Below are 23492 nucleotides of genomic sequence, written 5' to 3' on the forward strand. Positions count from 1 at the left end.
TCTCCAGAAACACTCACACCCACTTCTTCCCTGTTCCTGAGCCTCCAAAGAAACAGATGGTTGCTGGGAAGGATGTGTCTTTTAATGTATTTGAAAGAGCAGAATTCCATAAAAACCAGGCAATCACTCTGGAAATCATACAGTGCCCTTGTGTAAAATAGTTATTTGATGTGAGGCCTCTCCCAGCGATGGAGTGACACACAGGCTCTGCTGGGACTCATAAAATCAGACACACAGAGAAGCAATAAAATGCTTTGCTTGTGCACTTGGATGGTGCATCTCTGCCAGAGAGAGCTGCACATGCCAGACATGGGATCAGGAGGAGCGGGAAAATATTAATCATTTCCAAGCCAGTGTTATGCAGGATTTGAGAACAGAAAAGATCATAGGAAAATACAAACACTTCCCTTTTCATCTTCACACAAGTAATGGTTTCAGAAATTATTAGAGTGGCTTAGTCTAACTGGCCCCTGGTGGCACGGCCCCGGTGGGGTATCAGCGCACACGAGGCAGCTGCTGCTGCGCACTCTGATCACGGCAGGCCAGGACCAAGCCGGGCTGGAAACAGAGCCCGAGCACTTACCACAATTGTTTGTGGCAAAGACGGGATTTTAGCAGCTGCCAGGGGAAAAAAAATGCAATTTTAGGATGGATGGCGACAACTGTTAATAATTCCTGATTTAACTCCCACTAGACAATCAAATGAGAATGAGCTTTCTGCCACTCAGAGGGTCCTCACTGGAGGCAGAGCTACTGTACAAATCCTTTATGCTGAAAGGCTCACGGTACCTCAATACAGATTTCTTTTATTTGTGCTCCACTTGTATTTAGCATTGCTGAAAATGCTGATTTTCTGCTCTTATTACAGGAAAACCTGTCTCAGGATTGCAGTGAGTTTTGGGACTCTCTCTCACAGCACCCACCTCTCTGCTCTGACTCACCAACCAAGGTGGGGAAAGTTTATTCCAGGGGGACCAAATCAAAATATTGGGAACAAAAGGAGAGAAGTCTAGGGGCTCTTTTAGTCTGAAATTTCTCTGTTGAGACTTCCATAAAGCAAGGATGAATTTTAAGTTGAGAGCAACGGATAAATACATTATTGAGGCTCCCAACAGACAACGCCCTGTGAGTTATGAGACATCTGTGGGGAAATAATGCCTCTTCTCATTTTTTTCCACTCAAGTCCATTTAACATACTGCTGCTAAAGCTATCTACCTTGGCAGCTATTCTGTAACCATTAAGAGTCCTTGATCTATTCATACCCATAAAGAAAGAAGGTTTTTCATGGTATAGTATTGCAGGTACTTAATGCCTCTGTCCAGAAAAACATTTAAGAGTTGATACAAAAGGAACAAGAGAGCAAAAAATGTAGGCACAAACTAAAAATTATTAGAATATGTGCAAAATAAATATATCCATAAAATTCCATAAACCACAGCATTTTTACATGAGATGGTTAAACTCTGAAAGACCTGAACAGATGGAAAGCTGTGACAGGCCTTAATAAAAAGGAAAATGAAATCAGATTTCACAGAACATATGTATTCTTGACTAACAAATGCAGGTAACTGCTAAAATGCCCATCAAGAATTTATTTGAACAAGATAAACTAACCCACTAAAATATTTTTATGTCTTGTATGAATTAAATCAATAAAACTAATTATATTTATGAAATAGGAACAGAAGGAATAGAAAACTCAGTAATTATCTCATATAAAAAAGTAGGCTCCAACCTTCAAAACTTCATGTTAAGACCAAGAGTATGTGTTTATCTGAGTATAATATGACCTGTAGATCCATTCACTATCCAGAAGAGAATCAGTTTTGTGCTATTAGAGACATACAACTCCCTCTTCTGTGACATTTTACTTATATATCATATGAATGGTACCCTATCTCTGTGATCAAGGTGGTGGTAAAATTATTAATATTTAATATTGAGAGGTCTGTTCTAAGAGTTATCTTTGCTAAAAGAACATTCCTTTTGACCAAAAGCTAACAGCCTGCGACTGTTTCCAACTCCCCACTTCTGGGCTAAGGTAGCACTGGGGGTGTCACTCCTACAGGCTCCACCAACAGGCATCTATACTTTCAAGAGACCAAAAACTTCATTCAGAAATATTCACTGAACTTAGCTCTGCTCCTTCTATTTTTGGATTAATTAAAAACTTGAAATCAATGAGAATTTGTCCCTTACTTTAGGAGGCTTAGAATTTCTCAGTCACTCATTAATCAATCAATTAATAAACCAATATATTTAGGTCCTGACTATAATAAACAAAATGTTTTCATTTGCTAAAATGCATTTAGAGGAAAGCAGAAGTCTGAAACTCACCACATGGTAGGATTCAAGTCTTGCTCATGGTAAGAGTCAAAGTCATCTCGTAAGATAATGCTGTCACTGTGCAGTTCAGCTGCAAAAAAAAAAAAAAGCAGAGCACATCAAGTACACACTAAATCTTTTAAGACCTTTTGTTCCAAGTTGTTAGTTTTCTAAATGTTCATTAAAAATCCAGATTTGGGAAATGTGGGTACAGGAAGGGATGAGAAGTCCTAGTGAGTGTATTATAGTTCTTACAGTCAGGGGATGCATTCCGATAACTCATAAGCAAAAATCATGAGCTCACTGGAATTTCTCTGCTGCTATCAGTGGAGATGGCAGTAAAGGTCAACTCATTTAAGGAACATAAACTGTGAGCTATGTAACTCAAATATTTCTAACCATCGGTCTGCAAACTTTAGATTCCAATTTTCCACCTGGATTTACTGTCTGCTTTGCATATGATGACCAAAAAACCTACCCCACATCCCAAAACTTGGGACCTGTGTTTGTATTAGACAGACACTTCTCTACAAATACTTTCATTAAATTAATGAAGTATCACTTGCTATTGAAACTGAGCAAGGATGTCAGGATCTGTTCTGGATTAATCAAATTTCAACACTAGGGCTGGTGGGTGCAGGGCTGGAAAGCAGGATCAGCAGCTCCTGGGTACACCTTGGAGGTGTGCTGGCACAGTCTTCCTCCCTGTAACCCAGCACTGTGTGAGGTGCTGTCCCACACTGAGGGCTATGGGTCATAGAATCCTAGAATGGTTTGGTTTGAAAGGAACCTTAGAGGTCATCCAGTTTCAACCACCCTGCCAAGAACAGGGACACCTTTCACCAGACCAGATTGTTCAAAGTCACATCCGCCTGGCCTTGAACACTTCCGGGGATGGGGCATCCACAACTTCTATGGTCAACCTGTTACAGGGTCTCACTACCCTCACAGTAAAGAATTTCTTCCTAATATCTATTACAAATCTGTCCTCTTTCAGTTTACAGCCATTTCCCCTCGTTCTATTACTACATCCCCTTGCAAAAAATTCCTCTCCATCAAACTCATAGGTTCCCTTTAGTTACTGGAAGGTGCCCCAGTGTCTCCTTGGAGCCTTCTCTTTTCCAGGCTGAACAATCCCAACTCAACCTGTCCTCATGGGACAGATGCTCCCATCCAGGTTCTCATGCAAACAGATGCTCTAATACACATCTTTGAAGGAAAGCTCTGCAGCATGATATACTGACACTGCAAGGATTCGAAGGCAATAAATAATACGGCAATAAAAATCACAATGAAGAAACAGCTAACCAGAAATAGACATAATTTAATTCATTTTGTATGAATCTCATTTTTATTTGAATTCCCCAGACCCAGTTTCATATGACCTTACAGATTTTTTATTTTAATAGTTAGTGATTCTGAGTTTCAGTAATAAGAATGACAAATCACCTACCTAGGTGAGGATGTAAGGGAGCTTCTGTTGGAGCTGCAGAAAACAAAGACACACAACACGTGAATATCTTCTATGATCATAGCTTAACTGCAGCATTAAAAATTGATTCTTCTTAAAACAAATTGTATGATATTGTATGATAGTTTAATTATGGAAAAATATGGAAAATGTGATAAGCCCCAAAAGTTACAAAAATATAACAAGAAAGATAAAATAATATTCTCTTAACTAAAATGCACATCACAATGAGAGACAGTACTGACTGTACAGTAAAGAAAGAAAGATCACTTGTAGTCTAGAATTATGAGATACTATTAGAAATAATTTGGATTAAGATTCAGTAATTCACTGATTGACAAAGAGAGCCGGAATTAGGCTGAATACAATAAATAGTCTAGGTGAGCAAAAAAACACTGCACTTCATTTATACTGCACTGAACAACATCTTACTGGGCATATGTTTGGGGGAAATAATCCTAATATTCCTATGGCAATAAGTAACAGATTGACTCTGTAAATCACAGAATCAAACACTTATATCAAAGCACATTTTTATGGGCATTGCTGATCAACTCCCCAGTAGGTTTTTCCCTTCCAAGAAACAGCAGAATATTGTAATGACACACTGCATGGGTGGCACATGTGTGTGAAATGACATAACTGTATTAAGTAGTCTTCTACTAACCCTTTGCAACAGGAGTCTTGGTGTAACATTAGAGAAATTAAACCATAATGTTATCTGAAAGGGCAGAGCTACCTACAAATATATGGGGGAGTCTAGAAGCTGGCTACACAGTGTGCTGGATACTCCATGTACCTACTACATCCATAGTCTTGCCTGACCTTAAATTCAAAGTTACACCTCTCTAATGGAGGCAAAGGGGCTGCATATAATCAAGCTCCTGGGAAGCAGCTACTTCTTTTGCCTCTCAGTACCTCACTCATGGATTTATTTTTCTAGATGTATTTTGAACTTTGATTAAAATAAAACACCAAAAGGAAAATTTTTGAAGCCAGGATTCTTTTGATGATTCTGTTTCTTGTTGGGCACTGACCTAAATTGTACCAGTACTCCTGATTTCTTCAGCATATTTGCAAATAATTACTGCAGTACTGCAATTTCTGTCATAACATCTGACAAATTAAAAATAGATTAAAAATAAACATAAAAATGAATGCAGCAATCTGTGTAGAGCTCTCACACATAGTCATTTGAATAGAAAGTCCAACATAAATCTCAAGAATTTTGTTTTTCTCTTCCTGCTTACTCCTTAAATACTGGGTTTGCAAGGAGGCAACATTTCATGGGGAAGTAGGGGATTAGGAAGACTGAGCAATCAACAACTGAGGAAGCTGCAGACCAGAAAAGGATGGCAAACATCCATTTACATGGATTTACTTTAGACAGAAAACTTCGATTTAGCTGACTTACTGATTGGAAGACCGACATGTTTTACTCCATCCACTGACCATATATATATATAGAAATACATATATATACATACACACTAATCTCATGTATATATGTACGTATATTTATGCAAATGTATATATGTGTGTGTATATATATATATGCAGTACTGAAAACAACCACAGAAACACTGAAAGCTTTACTGCAGCCAAGAGCAAAGACCTTCTTAAGAGCCTGTTGTTGAACAGAAATCACACACAGACAGAAATATTAATTTTTTTTTCCTTTATATGGCTAACTTGCTTCATTTTTTATACAAGAAATTTACCCATGCCACTTTGCCTTCCCTAGGAAAACTGCCAGTAATGACTCTAGCAATGACCAAGACCTCTCATCATGATGGTTCAAAATCTGGAGGAAAACAACTCCTATTGCATGTTATGGTTGGCACTGCCTCCAGAATAATGCTGGACTGCAGTGGTGAAGCCTACAGAGAAGACTACATTTATCCCTTGTAGTTCCAGGTGTTGTTTTTCTCCTTGGGAATGAGTAAATTTTGATAGAAACTTTTTGAAAAATACATCCACAGAATAAATGTATTAAACTGGATTAACTGAATTATTTTGCAGATTGAGCAATGGAAACTGTTCTGGATTTTGACTGCAGGAAAAGAAGTACATTATGGCGTGGGATTTGTAATACTCCAGATGCTGTAAGAGGCTAGGCTTAATGGAAGATTTCAGTCTCTGATTTTCTGCATTACCCCTTTCCATTAGTTCCAGAACAGTAGTAAGGAGTGATTGACTGCAAACACAGGTGTGGCTGGGAACCATCCTGCAAGTGCCCATCTATGACGAGGATGGTCAGGTGAGGTCACATCATGGGCAGACTCATTGGTTGCCCAAGCAAATTGCACTAGGTTTTGAAAGTAAATCAGCTGAAAGTTGACTTCAGCAAGAGTAGATCAGACTTCAAAATGAAAATGAAGACCTGGACGATCATTCATTCCAGGTTGCTCGGCATTGCACTCTGGAAGAGGCTTTCTTGTAAAGTGTGAAGTGCTCTGTAAAGTGCTCCAGCCCAGGATACACACAGCCACTGATGATACTTTCTGCAGTTATGATGCAAAATTTCAGCTTTCAGCAAAAAGGCACAGTTAGAGCACAAACTTGGAATTTTTACATTTGTAAACTCTTTTAACTTCACCATTTTTTAATACAACTGGCTGTTTATGTGATTAAATGATACAAAATTGGGATCTGAGAATTTTTCCTGAAAAGCTCTTCAATTGTATGCATAGGACATTGCAAAACAAAGCTGCTTACCAACTGACCGAAATGAAGGAAATTGTGCAGGTGCCTACTAGTGCTACTGAACAATCGTTTAAAAAACTAGAGGGGGAATCAAACAAACACTTAACACTGGACAAAAGGTTGCTCTTACAAATACAGACTTTGTGTTGAGGAGGGTTAAGTTTCCCAAGTCTTTATAAAATCTAAGAAACCCAAGTATTTTTGCCTCAGGTAGTCCATCATCTGATTTTAATTTAAATTCCAGAGTTGAATATGAAAAAATACCATGAAGGCACCATTTATTGAATGCTAAACCTCGACCTTAATCTCCCTATAAATAATTTCTGTATGAAATTTTATATTTCATTGCAAAACAGCATTATGTGCATCTTGATGTGTTGTATTTAAGGTCCCTCAAAATAACAGAAATTCAGAATATGAAACAAACTCAATTGTAGTAGTTTTAAAATATTTTCAGATCTGCCTTTTTAATCAATATATAGAATGACTTACTTAAAAATAATATGGATTTTTCCATAGGCCATACAGCGTGGCTAGAGTCAAATGGAGTTTCCTCAGACAATATGACAAAGCTAAAAGAAATTATATGGTGCAGAGTACCTATACAGTGTAAAGATATAAATTTATAATTTAAAAGAAATTATACAATACTTCAAACTGAGAGGGAGAAAAAAAGACCATCTCAGTTCACACTTTAAATCAGGATTCACTTTCTTAGATGTTCCTTAGGGACACGGTTGGATGACTTTAAATTTAGAATCAGTATTTGTATGGCTCCAAAATGCATCTTAGCTTGAATGAGAAGTTTTACCTTTTTAAAAAGTAAAGTAAATGAATTTGTTATTTGATTTTTAACTAGCACCCTGCGTATATACAGAGCTTTACAAGAGATGAATTGTACTGAGCAAAGAATGGACGCACAGCTTAACTGAGGTCACAATCTAAGAGGCATGAGCAAAACGTAAGGAAATGTGGGGTGCCTGTAAGACAAGGCAATCCCTTTGGTAAGGAAAAGCAGAGACAAGAGTATACAATACAGAGTGATTCAGAGAGAGAAAGGCCACAGTCAAACTGGAAGCGTGAGAATCTTGAGGAAAGGGCTGAGGAATTCAAAAGTCAATGGGGACATTGTGGGGCTCTGTGTCAACGGGATGAGGGAGAATGAAGGCATCTTTTGGAATAAAAGGTTAAATTTTTCTGTGGGTGAAGTAAGGCTACTGAAAGGTTAAGCCAATTTAGATATGCCCCTTTTTGGTTAAACTGGCAGGGAGGGAAATATGAAAGAAGTGGGAAGGGAGTGTCATCTTCAGACAGAGAAACTGGAATGTGAGGAGGAAAAAAAGGTTTGGTGGTGTTACTGTTGTCAGTAAACGTGGTAGTAGTTAACTCCTATGTAAAACTAGTCTCCATTCAACTAAAAAGAGCAAGCATAATGCAAATTAAACACATATCCCAGCAACATCCACTTGTACTACTGACACACATAATCCACAGATCTGGGGGATCAAGACTATGTATAGAGACAGGTAGAAAACGCAGCATAAGAAAATATTTTTAAAACTCAGTAGAAAATATACCTTTCTTTTTTTCTCAGAACTCTGAACTCCGTAGTTTTTTCAATATAAAAGAAAAATGGATTACAGTAACACAGATGCTCAGATGCTCCCAGACAAACACCATGTTCAGAGTTCAACAGCCTGTGGCCATCAGCTGTTGCTCACCAATTCATGACAAACAAGGTGTGGAGGTAGGTGTCTCCTGGTTTTCAGATTATGAAAAAGTCTAATCTCCTTGTCATTAGCAGCCAGATGAAGAGGAAAAAGGAAATTTCTGCTTTCATTTAGACTCCCTCCAATGCTTTCTCTCTACTTGTAGAAAAAGTTGCTGTAGAATGATAGAGGCTGAACATTCTCTAGGGAGAGTCAGTGTGTTGCCCCAGGGCTGCATTATTCTTGCTGACACATAAGCCAAGGAACAATACACCAGCTCTAAACTACAGTCTTCTACTCTGTAAAATACTGCTCTGATCAAGCCAGAGATTCTGCAATCGATTTTGCAGTTGTTTTTCAAAGTGTTCTTAAATTTTAAAAGGTACAAAACACACTCAAAAGGTCTTCCAAAAACATTCAGGCAAAAGTTCCTGATAAAAGACAGTCTGGGCCAATTCTGCTTTCAGTGTGGAGACATCTGTCAGGCTGTGGAGTGGTTTCTCAAGAAAGGAAACCCAGTCCTATAATTTGTGGCTTTGAGTATGAAACTGCATAAAAGTCTGGGAATTATGCAGAAGGGAATGATATTGCACTAGGAGGGGACAGCTTCCTTCATCTTCTCCATCCCTCAGGGTTCCCTCTCTCTGTTTTGAGATTCTCTGCTAGTCAGTCAGAACTAACCATACACACTCACAAATCTCCCAGTGTGGTCCTTATTCCAAAGAATGGTGCTACTGGTCCAAAATCACACAGTGTATTAGGGAAATGGCCTCCTTAACCCATTAGAATCCTACTTGGTGTGGCAAAGTCAGGCAAGGCTTGTGCACCACAAGCTGTTCCTCCCAGCAGCATCACTGTTCTCTGAGTTCTACAGAACAATGCAGCCAGGTTTGATGTCTTGCCAGCTCCATTTTAATTATGACACTGTTTATTAATGTATAATTTTTGTTCTACTCAAACCAGGAATAAATATGAATCAATATGCACAATACTCAGTTTACCTTATTTTCCATTTATTTTGATATTAGGTCAACAAATTAAATACATGGTTAAATAAATATATTATTAGGGGCAGAAATATCATCAGTCCTTATGATCCTTATTTGTCCTTAGAAGTATTTATAAGACATCTATCTTTACTGTCTTTCCTCAAACAGTTTTTGGGTTTGTTTTTTTTTTCCTCTTTGTGCTAGATTAACTATATGATAATTTTTATGTCCCCTTTCTTCAGTATAATTCTCATAAAATTTAAAGCTTAAATCAATTCTCAAAGATCTTTCTCACTTCCTAAAAGATGCATTATTTTCTGAACACAAAGCTTTTTAAGCAATTTTTTTACTTTCTTTAGTGTCTTTCCCTATGGTATCATTTCTCATTCCATTTACATTGTACATATGGCTGATTGTTTGGCATTGCTATCTCTTAACACTACCCTTTATCATACTCTAATTCTCTTCAAAATGCAAAACCCCACTTTCCTTTCACTGCACAAATCCCATTAACTCTATTAGGATTTACTAATGCACATGCCAGGGTGGACAGCCACCGTGAATATGATTTCTGAGATTCCTTGCTACTTCAACATCTTCATGTATATCCTTTTTACTAGATATTATGAAGTCTGATACCACCTCCAGTGAACATACTTATTAAGAAGATGTCCTGTAATAAATCTATGAAGTTGCCCTGTGATTTTATTTTTCTTTACTTCATATGTCACATCATTCACTACGGCATTTCAGTACAGTAATGTTTAGGGCTAGAAACAGATCACAAAACCTCATTTATGTCACTCTATCTTGCTGTTTTGCATATATATTAATTTGATATTTGCATCTAAATAAATTCACTAATTCTTTCTGAAAGAATCCTTTGTTTACATTAGTAGGGTTGATGAAACTGGAATAAATGAAGTGAGGTCTGCTTCAAAGAAAGCCTCTTTTCTTTGAATAGGAAAATTAATTCTAACAGTATAAGAGTGATAATAGTATGCAGTGGTTAGAGACTAATGCAATGCACGACTGTATGCTGAAAAAATGAGAATAAAAAGGCAGAGGAGAGCCTGGTGTTGGAAGGGATGGGAGGAACGATCACGGGTTGAGTATCCAAGTCAAAGGAAACTGTGACTGAGCTAGGAAACTGAAGGGAGGGAAACCATGATGAGGATAAAAATGTGGGATAAGAACCAAGAGTGCACCTGAGAAGTTTGCATGTCAGTATTGCAGGGAATTTGGTCACTGATTACACAGTTGTCATACACTGCCAGCTGCTCATTGAGCAGTACCTCTGGGTGACCCTTGACTAAGTCAAGGATGTTTGCAGAGTTACCACAATGACATCACGTATTTTGAGGATGATAAGTCCAGAAAGTCTCTGAAGTGAGCGTGTATAAACAAAGACAATTGCTGCAGAAATCACAGAAAACACAAAGGTTATAAAGACCTGGGAGGCTATGATGAGGTGGGGAAGCTGAAGGCCCACTCAGGGAAGTGGTGCAGGATGTGACTATCAGTGGATGGGAGGGAGGAGGAGGCAACGCAGGGATTGTCACAGCTGAGCAACCACTGAAGGCTCAGGAACAGCACATTGTAGCATCCTTTATTCTCTACATACAACCCATATCCAAATCCTATTTTCTCCTTGTTCTACAGAGCTCCTGTGAACTCGGGGACAGAATGCAGTAACATAAGGACTTACTGTTCTAATCAACATAAGTGCAGCTAAAATGTTTATTTGAGGTTAGGTTGTACTTCAAAATTGCAGAAATGTAAAGCAGAGAGTGGTGAAAGAATTACAGTTTCTTCCACCAGCTCTCCTAGTAAAATCTCCTGGAACAGCATGTCTGAAGAAGAACTGTTGAAGTCTGCATGGATGGATTTCTACTCACTTGTCTCTGCTTAACAAGGTGTTTTCCTCCAGCAGGGAGAAATCTTGTTGCTTTGCCCATATTCTCCTAGACTATGCTGCCTGTTCTGACACTCATAGTCATGTATTTCCGTTCAGTTTGCTTTTGCTTGTGCATTGGTTTCATGGTGCTGGTCACTGCCAGATCTCTGTCACTCTGCCATCAATACATCTTTCACTTCCTTCTCCCTTCCTTACCTGTCCTTCACCACAGACTGCCTTTGGCTGTGGTTTGCTCACTATGCAGCCCTGCCTTGGAGAATTTAATCTGTTTATGAGGCTTTTCATCATTTTAGTTGATTACTCTGCATACTAATTTTGCCACTCTTCACTCATGTCTATCCAGCAAGTAACACAAACACTTTCACACCGCGCTGTGGGTGTACAATTATCTCCTGTTCTGAATACCAAATTCATTTTGGTAATTTCTCCAGATGTTTTTCATTCCACACAGCAACACCGTGGCTGGCCCAGTCACCTTCCATCCAGACCACTATAATACTCTCTTCTAATTGCCAGAGCCTGTGTTACATATTTCTAATTCATTCAAAATATAACCAACATGCTAGCTTTCTAGGTAACATTTTCAGTCAACTCTCTGAATCCCTTCTTCCTACTTCCACTGAAATACAAAAATACTGAAAACTCAAATGTTGAAGTTGATAATTGAAACATTTTGCCCTCATTATCACAGAGGCAATATTGAGATCTTATATGAATAACTCAATTTCTACTCCTGACGTAATGTTCAACAGCTTCTTATTCCAAACTCATAAACTCACAGGAAAAAAACCTGTGAGTTTGGATGTATTTTATGGGGTTTTCTCTTCTGTTTTAATATGACAACACATTTCCAGTTTTAAAATATTTATTTTAGACTGCTCGGCCAATGTTCCATTGTTTCTTTTCACATGGAAATATCACTGGAATTTTACTGATATAACTGGATCAGCACAGAAATTCCTTTCTCTCCTGTACCAAAAATGATGGATACCTACTCTTCTTCTCACTGTTTTAGTGAATCAGGTTCAAAGCAGAGTACTGTTTGTAGACAAGATCTGACAACAGGACATTAATTTTTTTGGGTTATTCATCAAAAGGATAAGCTGCACAAACAATTAGATTGTTAAAGTTTGTGTAAGTCAAACATTTTGTTTAGCTATAAAAATGATCAAATGTTGTAGGTGATGGCAAAAATTCAATGTCCTACTTTCACAAAACGGGAAGGCAGATTCTTCGCAAGGACATGTGTGAGCTGGATAGTAAACAAAGCTTTTGCTGTGGGCATATTGCTTATAGTTAATACAGAGAGAGTTAAAACTCAGACTGTGGTTTTGACAGAAAAGAAATGTTGGCTATTACAGGTTGATTTCAGGCATGTGCATAATGCTACTTTAAGTTTTGCATATTCCCCAACATGTAGAAGAGAGGACAATGGGGTTTCCTGGATAGCTAACAGGAAGTACGAAGCCGAAAAAAGTATCAGTTTTAAAAATGTAAATGAGATCCTGATATTAAGTTTTCTACAGAATAGCTTTCATGAAGAGTAACACTGACACACAGGTACAATGGAAAACATTTGCCAGATATTTTTAAAATTATGGTGACTCTTACCTCCCTGTTCACACAGCTGTTGTGCTAAGGCATCCTTGAATATAACTTGGCCCCTATGAGTAGCTGTAGCCCTGTGAACATAAAAAAAGACAACAATAAATAATGTAGTATACTTATTTATATAGGCATTTGTATATCTATATGCGTGAATAATCAGAAGTCCCATTTTGATTTCTTCCTCTGTTCTTTTTGCTCTCTTTTAAATGTATAGAATAATTTGTAGAGATTCTTTTGTTTGTAGCAAAAGAAAAGTTTCTAAACCAAAAGAGCTAGATTGGTAATAAAAATCACTGTCACAGGAATTCAGTGAAGGACATAAGTAAAAGTAAGCATATCACAAAGCCAAGCACACTGCCCTGCCTGAGAAAGTGCATCTGTCTCAGTACAGAGCAGAAAAATAGGTTGCAGAGCAGCTGCCCTGTGAAATTAAGTCTCACAATGCAACAGGCAACAGCAGTAGCAGTACTGTTACATGCTATGGATAGAGTATGGACCTTGAATGGGTGTCCAGAAATCTTTTCTTGAAACAAAGGGAGATATCAGTAAGTTCCCTGCTCCAGGTCTCTGTCAAACATCTCCAAAAAAAAGAGACCCTGCAATATTTCTTGGTATGCTGCATTGTTACTTGAGGTCTCAACAGTTTTATCAAAACAATAATTATTTCCCATTACTGACCCACAGCTAGAGACCAGTTAATGTGCACAGAGAATGATTAGTCATTTTGTTTTCTCAAGATCAGCTACAAATATAATGCAATGTGATTTGTTTCTCTCTTACAGAGCTATCATGCTAACAGTGATAGTTATTTTATATTTCTAATTGCTTATTTCTTCCCTCTTTTTCAAGTGCAGTACTTCACAAGATCAGTTATATCTCAGGGATTTCAAAACCTTTTGGTATTTACAAGTGTTGCATTTGAAGTCTGATTTCTTTCAGCCCAAGTTCTTCCAATACCTGTCTAGACTCATACACGTTCTTTAGCCTTTCTCTAATTAACATAAATGGGCTCAATATGGATCCATGCGAACTCGTCAAAATAACCTCTTGGTTCAACAGTAAGATGCTGAAAGCTACTTTATGAGTGTAATTCTTCAGCCAGCTGTGTGCCCTCTCTAATGGATCATGCCTCGCTGCTTATAAAATGTCAGGAAGGACCATAAAGGAATGGTTTGAAAATGAAAGTCAAACTTAATTTTTTTTTTCTTGGACACTAGGGCAGTTACACTGAAAAGGAAGAACAATGAAAGCAACACATCTAATACTAAATTTTTCGTATACTGTGGATCCTCAAGATAAAACCCATCTGCAAACTCTCAAAATACAAACAGGAGTAAACAAAAGCTTCTCTGCGATCTGCTTTGCTTCCTGCACATTTAGAAAAGTTCTATTTGTCCAGAAACTGTGACCACCTCATGCCCCTATGGCTTTCAGGGCACTCTTTTCCTCCGCTTGTGGAAAGAGAGCTGTGTTGCCTTTCCCACCTTGGACTTTCAGAGATCTAAATCTGGAGCCTTGCTTCACCTGGCAGTGATAGTATTTTGGTCACAGTCCCAGGACTGCATTACCAGTGCGAGGTTTTGGTTTTAGTCCCTACCATGTGCATCATAGAAACTATTCTAGGATTTCCAGCACTTCTGTAAAATACAGCAAAACTTCATGCCATAATTTCACATTAGCATTTCTACATCTGCTGTCACGACCAGTGACCATACTGAGTAGAGTGTAAAATAAAACCAAATACATTGCTCCAGCATATAAAGGTAAGACTTTAACTTGAGTCTCATTTAAAAATACAAACTGAAGTATTTCCTAGATCTCTGTTGTGCTGAATATGCAACAAACTGTGATCAATACATACATTTCTGCAAATTTCCTCACAGGTGTTTGCAGTCACACAAGTCAGAATTGGACCCAATGATCTCCAAAATCAAGCATGTGCCCTGATTTCTTTAGAAGGGCCAGATATGGTGGCTTGCCCTATCAGCTGAAATGGCACGGCAGCCCACAGCCAGCTTTGGGGCCAATGCAGCACCAACAGACAAGTTTTTGCAAATATGTTTCATTATGGGATTTCCATTCATTGAGCTTGCCTGGCTCAACATAGAAGAAGAAGCCACACCTAAGACACAGAAGGTATTCTATACAACATTTCTATTCCCCAAGTTGGCAGGGTGGAAGAGAGGACTCTTTGCAAACAGTGGGAAAGAAAACCTATATAAACAGTAGACTGGGACTTCAGAGATGCTGCTTATGCAACAGCCCAGGATACAATTCAGGGTGTACACAACAACGATGGCAACCAGAGCATTCCTTTATGAGGCAGATAAGAGCAAACTCTTGGAACACAGACCACATGCAGAGGGGAGCTTGAGTATGTGTCTGAATGCAAACAAATACCAAATAATACCAAAAATATCAAACTGTGTCCTGTTTACTGGATCTCTGCATGCGTGTGAGAAAAAGGGGATTTGGGCAGAAAGCCAGCAGCCAGCTGAATGATCTGCATCTTTCTGTGTCTATCATCCCTTGCTTGATAATGCAGACTAGGAGCCAATTATTGCTGTTCCATAGCAGGAGTGATCTGCACCCTGGGGACAAGTGCTGAGCAGGAAGGGCACCACTTGCCACTTGTGAGCATGTGCTCATATCAGCATTAGTCTTGCAACGGGGACATGCACTGGACTGCACAGCCTCAGAGGATTATTAAGGGTATTGCTCCTGTCAGTTTACTAGCATTATCTGCTTGGTTTTCTCTGTATTTATGCTTTATTCATGGAGCAAAAGACAATAATGCAGTGCAATTATGCATAAACTAGCTACTTCTAGAAAGAAGTGTAAAATATACCTACTCTGAACTGAACTTCCTCTGCTGGTGATGTTCCTACCTGACAGGTGAAGTTTATGGAACAGGATCATGAATTTGGGTTTTCTCTTTTAAAAACATGTAACATATTCAAACCCATATCCTTCCTATATTCACACTCCAGTCTAAAAACTACAGAATATTTATGGTAATTATAACAAAAATAATACTGGCAAGGCCTGAAAAAGACTCTACTAAAGAAAGAAAATTACTCAACTATTAACTATGGGGTTTTGCTTTTGTGACATATATAACCAATAACTGAGTTTTGTGCTGTTTTTGAAAAGTTTCTCTGCTGTCTTTAATGTAGTTAAATATTGCTTAGAGGAAGGGTACTTACTAACTATCATTTGGTGTTACTCCACACCAGTCTATACTCCCCCTCTGACATTGTCTGCTATTTATTCCCAGCTAAAGGCCAAATAACTAATCAAATCTAATGTGTCAGTCAACCAAAAGGCAAGATTCATGTTCCATGTGTCCCCAGAGGTAATTCCTGAGTAGGAATGAATCTTTCCAAAGGGATGAGAAATAAAAGAAAAATGGCAGAGAAGAGTAACATCTTGACATGGTAAGTGAGAGCTTTGAAAGAAAAACAACTTAGAGGTAATAAGGTTCCTCTTTATATTAACCTCACTCTTCCATTAGCCTAGATGTATTTGTCTGCTTGGGGCTATGCAAGAGAGAGGGGAAAATGTGTTTTTAAAATCAGCAAGCAGAGATAAAACTGCTGACAGAGGAAAAAAATGGTTTGAACACAAGAAGACTATATTAGGTGTCAAGGCTCACTGGCAGTTCAAGGCATTACTAACCCCATATTTCAATTACAGTAATTTTGTAACAAATTTTCCTTTCTAAACCTCAACTATTCAAGTTGAAATCAGGTGCCAATAAGGTCTTCTAGATTATCTGTCACTGAAAAGCAAAAAAATAAACAAGCAAAGAAAAGACCTGCTGATTCTCTACTTAAACTATATATAGTCCATGTCACCTGTGAAATGGAACATGAAGTGCCACTTGCTCAAGTGCCAACAAGCTTAAAAACACTTCATTTGAGTGCAGTATTGCCATCTCCTCTGAACATAGTCTAAGTAATATCAATTTGGGCCCTGCGCAATGACACAAATCATTCCAGGTGATTTGGGAGAAAGAAACTCAGAGACACTTGCATGTGATAGAGGGACCTCTCTCATGCCTCCTGTTGATTAGATGCAGCATCCTGAGCTGTGCGTCCAGGAGCAGAGTACCTGTCCCAGGCCTTCCCCTGAAGATTTGTCACCATATGGCCATGCTCTAGGGTTTGCATGGCTGGTGCTCACTCTGCCCTTACACAGATGCTTGGCATCTGCACCTTTCTCTAGCAAGAAAAGGCACAAATTAAGGACAAATTAGTTTGTGAAGGGATCAAGGAAAAAGAGGCTATTTGTTTACCCACACTGGCAGAGTTTTAACTCTGTTCCTGCTCTAGCAGCTGCATCGCACATCTGTGTGCAACTGGTTAGTGGCTGCTTCTACAGGAGGACATTCAGGGTGGCATCCTCAACACTGGCCCCAGGAAAATCAGTGACTGGCTATATGAAGCTGAGATAGGTCTTCCTCAACCCCACAGGGCTGTCCCCTGATGCAGTGCCAGCACAGAATGTGCTCCCTGCCCACTGCTGTGGGGGACACAGTCGGTGCTGGACATTTTATGAGCTTGGGCTGGAACAGAAAACAAAGCAATGCATACCCAGTAATTGCTGTTGGCATTTTATGTTGAAGTATCTCATATATCACACTGGATTCACATGCATTGTTGACATGCTTTTGTTAACAGGTTGCATTTTAAAGAGAGTGTTTCAGCTCAAGAGAGCACAGGCAAGAGGCTACATGTGTCTGACTCGTGTGTGCTGCCTCTTCTGCCTGGCTCTACCAGCTCTGTCTGTGGAAAGGATGCACAGCAGCACTGCCCACAGCCCAGGGCAGACAGCTGCCCTCCTTATGCAAATAAATGCATTGATTTTTAATGCATTGTTAAATTTGCATGATCACCTCTCTTTGTAGGATTGTCTTGCTTAACCCATTGTCTTTAAAAAATACATTCTCCCCCAGTACAGGCTAATTGAGGGATCTCTAAATAAAATAACTTTAAAAGCAAGATGGAGAACAGGCCTTCTGGTGACTGAGTACACAGGATAATTGTGCCCAGCCTTTCCTGGTGGGAGTGTGAACCATTTTCTTCCAGTGGCCTGCAAAGGTGGTTTGATGACCATTTACTGTGTTTGGCAGGACATGAAATCAGGCTGTGTGCATTTTGGCCGGTCTCCTACCATGGCTGAAGCCTTCAGTGGCAATTTCTTCAAGTGCAGTCAAGACCAGATGTTAAACCTGACTTGGAGATGGTCCTGGTCCTGGGAACAGCAGGAAAAATGCACAGAGCACTCATGACTGCTGATCCAGAAGGTGCTTGGGTGGGAGGCTTTTAGCTACTGGTTAAATGTCTCCAAGTTGTTATTTCAGTTTCCACTTGACATGCAAGCACAGTCTAATTAAAGCAGCAGGAATAAGATCTCTGTGTTCTGAAATGTACATTTTGACTTTGCCTTTTCCTCTCTGTCCCCAATGGCTTCTTCTCTGAGATGTTATAAAAAAAGTCATCTGTCCTGACCATATTCAGCTGAAATTGTCAGGGAAATTTGGCAAGTAAGATGCAATTACTTATGTAGACATTTGTTCAGGAGACTGGAATTAGCATACTTGCTCTAAAAACCTCAAACAGAGGTAAAAAGTCTTCGGGGGAAAGGACTAAAACGGCCAACAAAAGCTACATTATGTGCTAGCGGGCAAAGAGCAATCATTTCATTTGGGGCAGCTGTCCTGTGCTGAAGTTTGTGGTTCACATGCATAATTTACAGTCATGACTTACTTCATAGGTGAGCTGACGCTCCTTTGCCTTCACATAGGGTAAATGCAAGAAGAACTAGAGCCACCTGATCTCCTCTCATCTCTGAATTTATGTCTGGGGACTGCATATGTAGGGAAAGAGAATCAGCCATCAACCTAAAGGTGCAGTCAGTTTCTTTGTTGAAATTAAAATTTTGTCTAAAAAAGTTAGAAACTAAAAAAGTCTAAGAGAAAATGTAGAACAAATGTCAAAAGACTTTTCAGCAAGAGCCAATAAAGTCCAAAGAAAGTAAACAAAGTTCCTTTTGCAGAAGTTTTTGGTACTAACCCAACATTTAAAGCTATGCATTTCTGCATATGGAAGCAAGAGCATATGTACTACCTTTACTGACATTAAGAAAACATGCATCAAAACATCTGGCTGGCAGAAACTCTCACTGGCTATGTGCAGAGGTGGGCTGTGCTTCCCTCCCACGCACTATCCATGCACTCTGAAAAGCTAATTGTAACTCTTGGAGCATTGTGGGACCCAACCTTCATCTAGTTGGTCTTGCAGAATTTTTGTATCATTCAGGGCACCCCATGCAAAACATGCATTTTTAAAACCCACAGCTTCAGTCACACTTCACCGTCTTTTAAAGTGTGCAGTGGTCCATGTACACTCCTATGTGTTGACCTGGTGTACATTTTTGACTGTGTGCATTGTCCAGTGCACACTTACAAGACACAAGGTGGGTTTTGTTTTTGTTACTTTGCATTTAACTGAAAAAGAATTATATGCCTGAGTGGCAATATGATGATTTGGCATAAATATAAGAGGAGGAATACAGCAATTAAATGGTAACATCAGCCCCAAATGAAAGAGATTTAATTTTTTATGGTTTAACATAGAAAACTATGCTAGGCTATGTACACTTAGGATGTGCTGGTATGACTAGGGATTGATTTAAATACACATCTAGGGGCCTTCTTTAAGCAAGATTTGAATAAAAGAATAATTCTCAAGTAGAAAAATAAAGCAGATGGACCTACAAAATTTCCTTGCAGTATCTGAAGGGAGCCTACAAAAAAGATGGAGGGGACTTCTCACAAGAGGAAGTAGTGACAGGACAAAGGAAAATGGTTTCAAACTGAAAGAGTTTAGATTAGGTCTTGTTTACTGTGAGGATGGTGAGGCACTGGAGCAGATTGCCCCATTCCTGGATGTGTTTAATGCCAGGTTGGATGGATCAGTGCCAGGATTACAGAGTTCTGAGCTATGTGGTCTAGTGAAAGGTGTCCCTGTTCATGGCAGGGGGGTTGGAACGAGGTGGTCTTTAAGGTCTGTTGAACCCAGGCCATTCCATGATCCTATTCCATGATTCTGTAATTATGGCCTGTATTACAGAGGATGGATCTGAACTTACAGCACTGGAAGCAGAAGGGTGCACAGGCAGCTCCAGCCACTACACTTTACAATTTATAAGAACTTGCTTTTGTCATTCTAAAGAACACCAAATTTTTGCTGGTTGCAAGGTGCAAGTGCAGAAGATGGATAAAACATAGCAGTATATATGCATTATAAAAGAGGTAAAAGTAGGAATTACCATTTTAAACTGAATATAAACATTTTCATCCTCCTTTCCCTGGTATCTCAGAGACTACAAAGATGTGGGTTTTTGAAAATTGTATCTAGTTTTATGTGATTGGAATGATTAGAGCTTCTTGCTGACTGAAAGCAGACTAGGACAATAATTTCTTCACAGCTACAAGAAATCCAACGTTTTCATTAGTATTTTGCATTGTGTGATTATAAAAGAAAGAAAATTCTATTTATTCTACACGTGAAATAAAGGGTTATTGCAGTGGCATCTGCCAAGCAGTCAGCTCATATAAATAATAGAACAAGCATCCATTGTCTCTCTACTGACACAGTGCCAGCAACTAGGTCCCTGTTTTCCACCTTTTTCAGTGTTTGGGAGAGGATGCTGTCCTTGTCTTATGTTTTGCAATTTATTGTACTTTATTATCCAGTGAAACATGGATTGAATGAATGTTAGATTTTTAAATTTTAAATTGAATATTTATGATTTTTGAAATCGATATTTAACCCTAAGCTAATGAATATGTTTCATCTAAGTATTACATAAATTTTTGGTATTAAAAAAAAAATACTCTTTTTCTCAAACTTTGCTTGTGTAGTCTTTTAAAGCCTATATTCAATAAAGATATCATTCAGTCACCTAAATTTCCCTAAGAAAAACAACATCTTTGTCTTTTCCTGTATCACAAGAAGAAATGTTGCACTTACTGTGGATTTTAAAATTTCTGAAACCTCTAAATGAGCACAGAAGTGTTTTAAACAGATGGACTTGCAGTCATTTCCTATGTCCATCTACAATGACCCTTTTCTTAACAACATGCACTGGTTAAGTTTGGCAGTGCTGATCAGCTGGGGTGAGTTCAGCAGAGGCGACCAAGATGGTTTGGGCTGGAGCACGTGCTCTGCAAGGAGAGACTGAGGGACTGGGGCTCATTCAACCCGGAGAGGAGATGACTCTGGGGGCACCTGGCAGCAGCCAGCCAAGGGAAGTTGTGCAGTTCCTCTCCATTGCTGCTGTATTTGAAGACCAGACTGGATGAAAGCACTGAGTAATAACCTGTTCTGACTCTCCTCTGAGCAGGTTTTTAATTTTGCTGCAGACCCATGATTCTAACATTTTACATGACAGGTAAAAGCAAAGAAATGAAAGCCAGGTGTGCATCTCATCAGATTAATCAACACTTATTTTGATAACTGCTTTTCATAACACAAAAGAATTAACCAGTTCGTTGTGTTTAACACTTTGTGTAAATACCTGTGATATTGGTTCTCTCTACCTGTGAGTTTATGGCTGGGTATCTCAGAGTATTCAGCCAGAAGCGCCAGGGGTTTTACATGATTCCAGGAAACCAAGAGTTTAAACATAGTTGATGCTGTGGGGTTTTCTGATGTGATACATTTTTACATGAAAGCTGACAATAAATAACATACTTAGCTAATACAGTGAAAACTTAAAAACAAAATTAAAGGAGCAAAATCTGAAACAACATATGAGGCACTATGCTAAAAACAACACTGGTTTTAAAAGATCCTAAATAATGGAAAAAAGGATGATTTTAAGGCCACCTTTTCATTTCACTGCTTTCATGCCATCTGTATCGCTATCCATTTCCCAGGTAAGGTTTCACCAATCTGCTCTAACCTGCTTTAGCTGCCCACTGGTCCCAAAGGACATTGCCAATAGCCACGGATGAGCTGGACCATATGAGAATCTGGGACCTCATCCCCTCTATTTGCTTTGCGACCCACACAGAGTAATCCTCAATAGCCAAATTAACCACCTTTCTTAAAAAAACACTAATTTCAATATTGACTGTAGAGATGCAACCAGTGCATCCTCAGTGTGAAAATCAGCTTGCAAGGGAAGGGTAAAGCACTGCCTCTTTAGTCTCAGTCTAGAAAATATAACATCAAAAATCAAAATTTCCACAGACTGAACCCCAGGGCACACGGGGCAGGTGTCCCTTCCTAAAGCTGCACCAAACACTGAAATATTCCTTGTCTACTGCTTCTTTGCACTCTTCTCACCAATCTAAATGCTTTCAGAAGACTGGAAAACAAATGAAACATGCTAATCATTTACAGATCAAAATCAAACTACGGAAGAACCTGATACAGTTTTTATTGAAGAACTGTTATTCTCTACTTATTCTCACTTGTCTCCTGCTTGCCAGGAATATGGTGAACCTCTGGGAAAAAAACGCAGGATCACTAATCACACAAAGGACAGTTATTTCTCCTGCATGGTTTTTAATTTTCAGCCAGATTTATGAGTTGGGAGAAAGCATATATCCCTGAAGACCATAGTAGGCTTACAAATAGAAATATGCAGGTGAAATAGCACCTTAGGAGAATAATTAATTCCACCAGCCACTGAAAAAATGAAAAATTTGTGAAGTATCACATAACTCCAGTCAAAAGAATCAACTGGAATGGCATCATGTACATGGAGTAAACTGGAAAGACTATGGTGAGGAGGCCCGGCATCAGCTGCAGGAGGGATGTACTGAGGAAGGGTAGGAGGATATTTGGGGACCTTAGAGGTATTGAGAGGCGAGGTTGAGATGTGATGTGAGGCCCTTCCCCATACTGTGGTATTGGTGCTATGGGGATTTACTGTCCAAAGATGCAGGAAACTTGGATTCACAGATTCTGCTGTTCACATCATAGTTAGGCATTTCTTCAGCACAGATTTTTTTTTTTTTTTTGTCAGAGTTGCCCATTTGAGTACTATCCTAAGGTTTGGATTAAAAGACACTCAGAGACTTTAATACCTCAGTTGTATCTAACCCTTCCCACTTCAACCAGAGAGATCAAATAAAAACGTATTTAAAGGACAACAATCTGTTCTCTGTGTCCTTCCATAACAGGTCCTGTCCTCCAGATCTGCTTTCCAAACCAGTAACTTTCAGCATTTTTAGGGCTGATCCAAGCCCCTGTGCTGCCCTTGCAGGGTGCTAGCACTGGCTCAGCATCCCTGGGTGCTGGCTTCCAGCTGTGCTGTGGATGTGAGCTCTGTGCCCGTGTGCTGTCAGCTGGGGTCTGGACCCAACCTCTGCCCCTGCTGCCAGTGCCAAAAGGGGTGAATTCAGCTTCTTCTGAGTCATGGGCAGAGCTTTTTCTTCCTCCACCCAGGAGACCATGGCCTGATTACACAGACCCATCTTAATCCAGGCTGCAAGATCCCTCAGGGGATCTCCAGACCAACCTCCTGCTCAAAGTAGGATCAACTACTCTAATTAAACACATACAACCCTGCTATGCCTTTCACCACATTGCCTAGCAGCACGTCCAGGCTCACAGTTCTGGTATTTGTGAATCTTTTTGCATAATGCAATACTAACAGGGCTATCAAAATTATGTTAAACAAGAACTGCTGTGTAAACTTTACCTTGAGTTGGTCAGTCACTTGACATAGGCATAAATACTCAATT

The 23492-nt window shown here is 39.2% G+C and overlaps 1 protein-coding gene across 2 annotated transcripts in view; it reads right to left on the reverse strand.

Annotated features, from left to right (window-relative positions):
* The window catches only part of RELN (reelin), a 283103-nt gene that overhangs the window by 154854 nt on the left and 104757 nt on the right, over positions 1-23492 (reverse strand). For both annotated transcript variants that reach the window (XM_050323631.1, XM_050323630.1), the window contains exons 4-6: positions 12731-12801; positions 3780-3812; positions 2339-2417 (exon numbers count right to left, since the gene is read on the reverse strand). In XM_050323631.1, the coding sequence (XP_050179588.1) occupies positions 2339-2417; positions 3780-3812; positions 12731-12801 (183 nt within the window). The remainder of the gene's footprint in view (positions 1-2338; positions 2418-3779; positions 3813-12730; positions 12802-23492) is intronic.

The sequence above is a fragment of the Myiozetetes cayanensis genome, unplaced genomic scaffold (genome assembly GCF_022539395.1).
Source record: "Myiozetetes cayanensis isolate MyiCay16 unplaced genomic scaffold, myiCay2020 scf3, whole genome shotgun sequence".
Taxonomy (NCBI): Eukaryota; Metazoa; Chordata; class Aves; order Passeriformes; family Tyrannidae; genus Myiozetetes; species Myiozetetes cayanensis.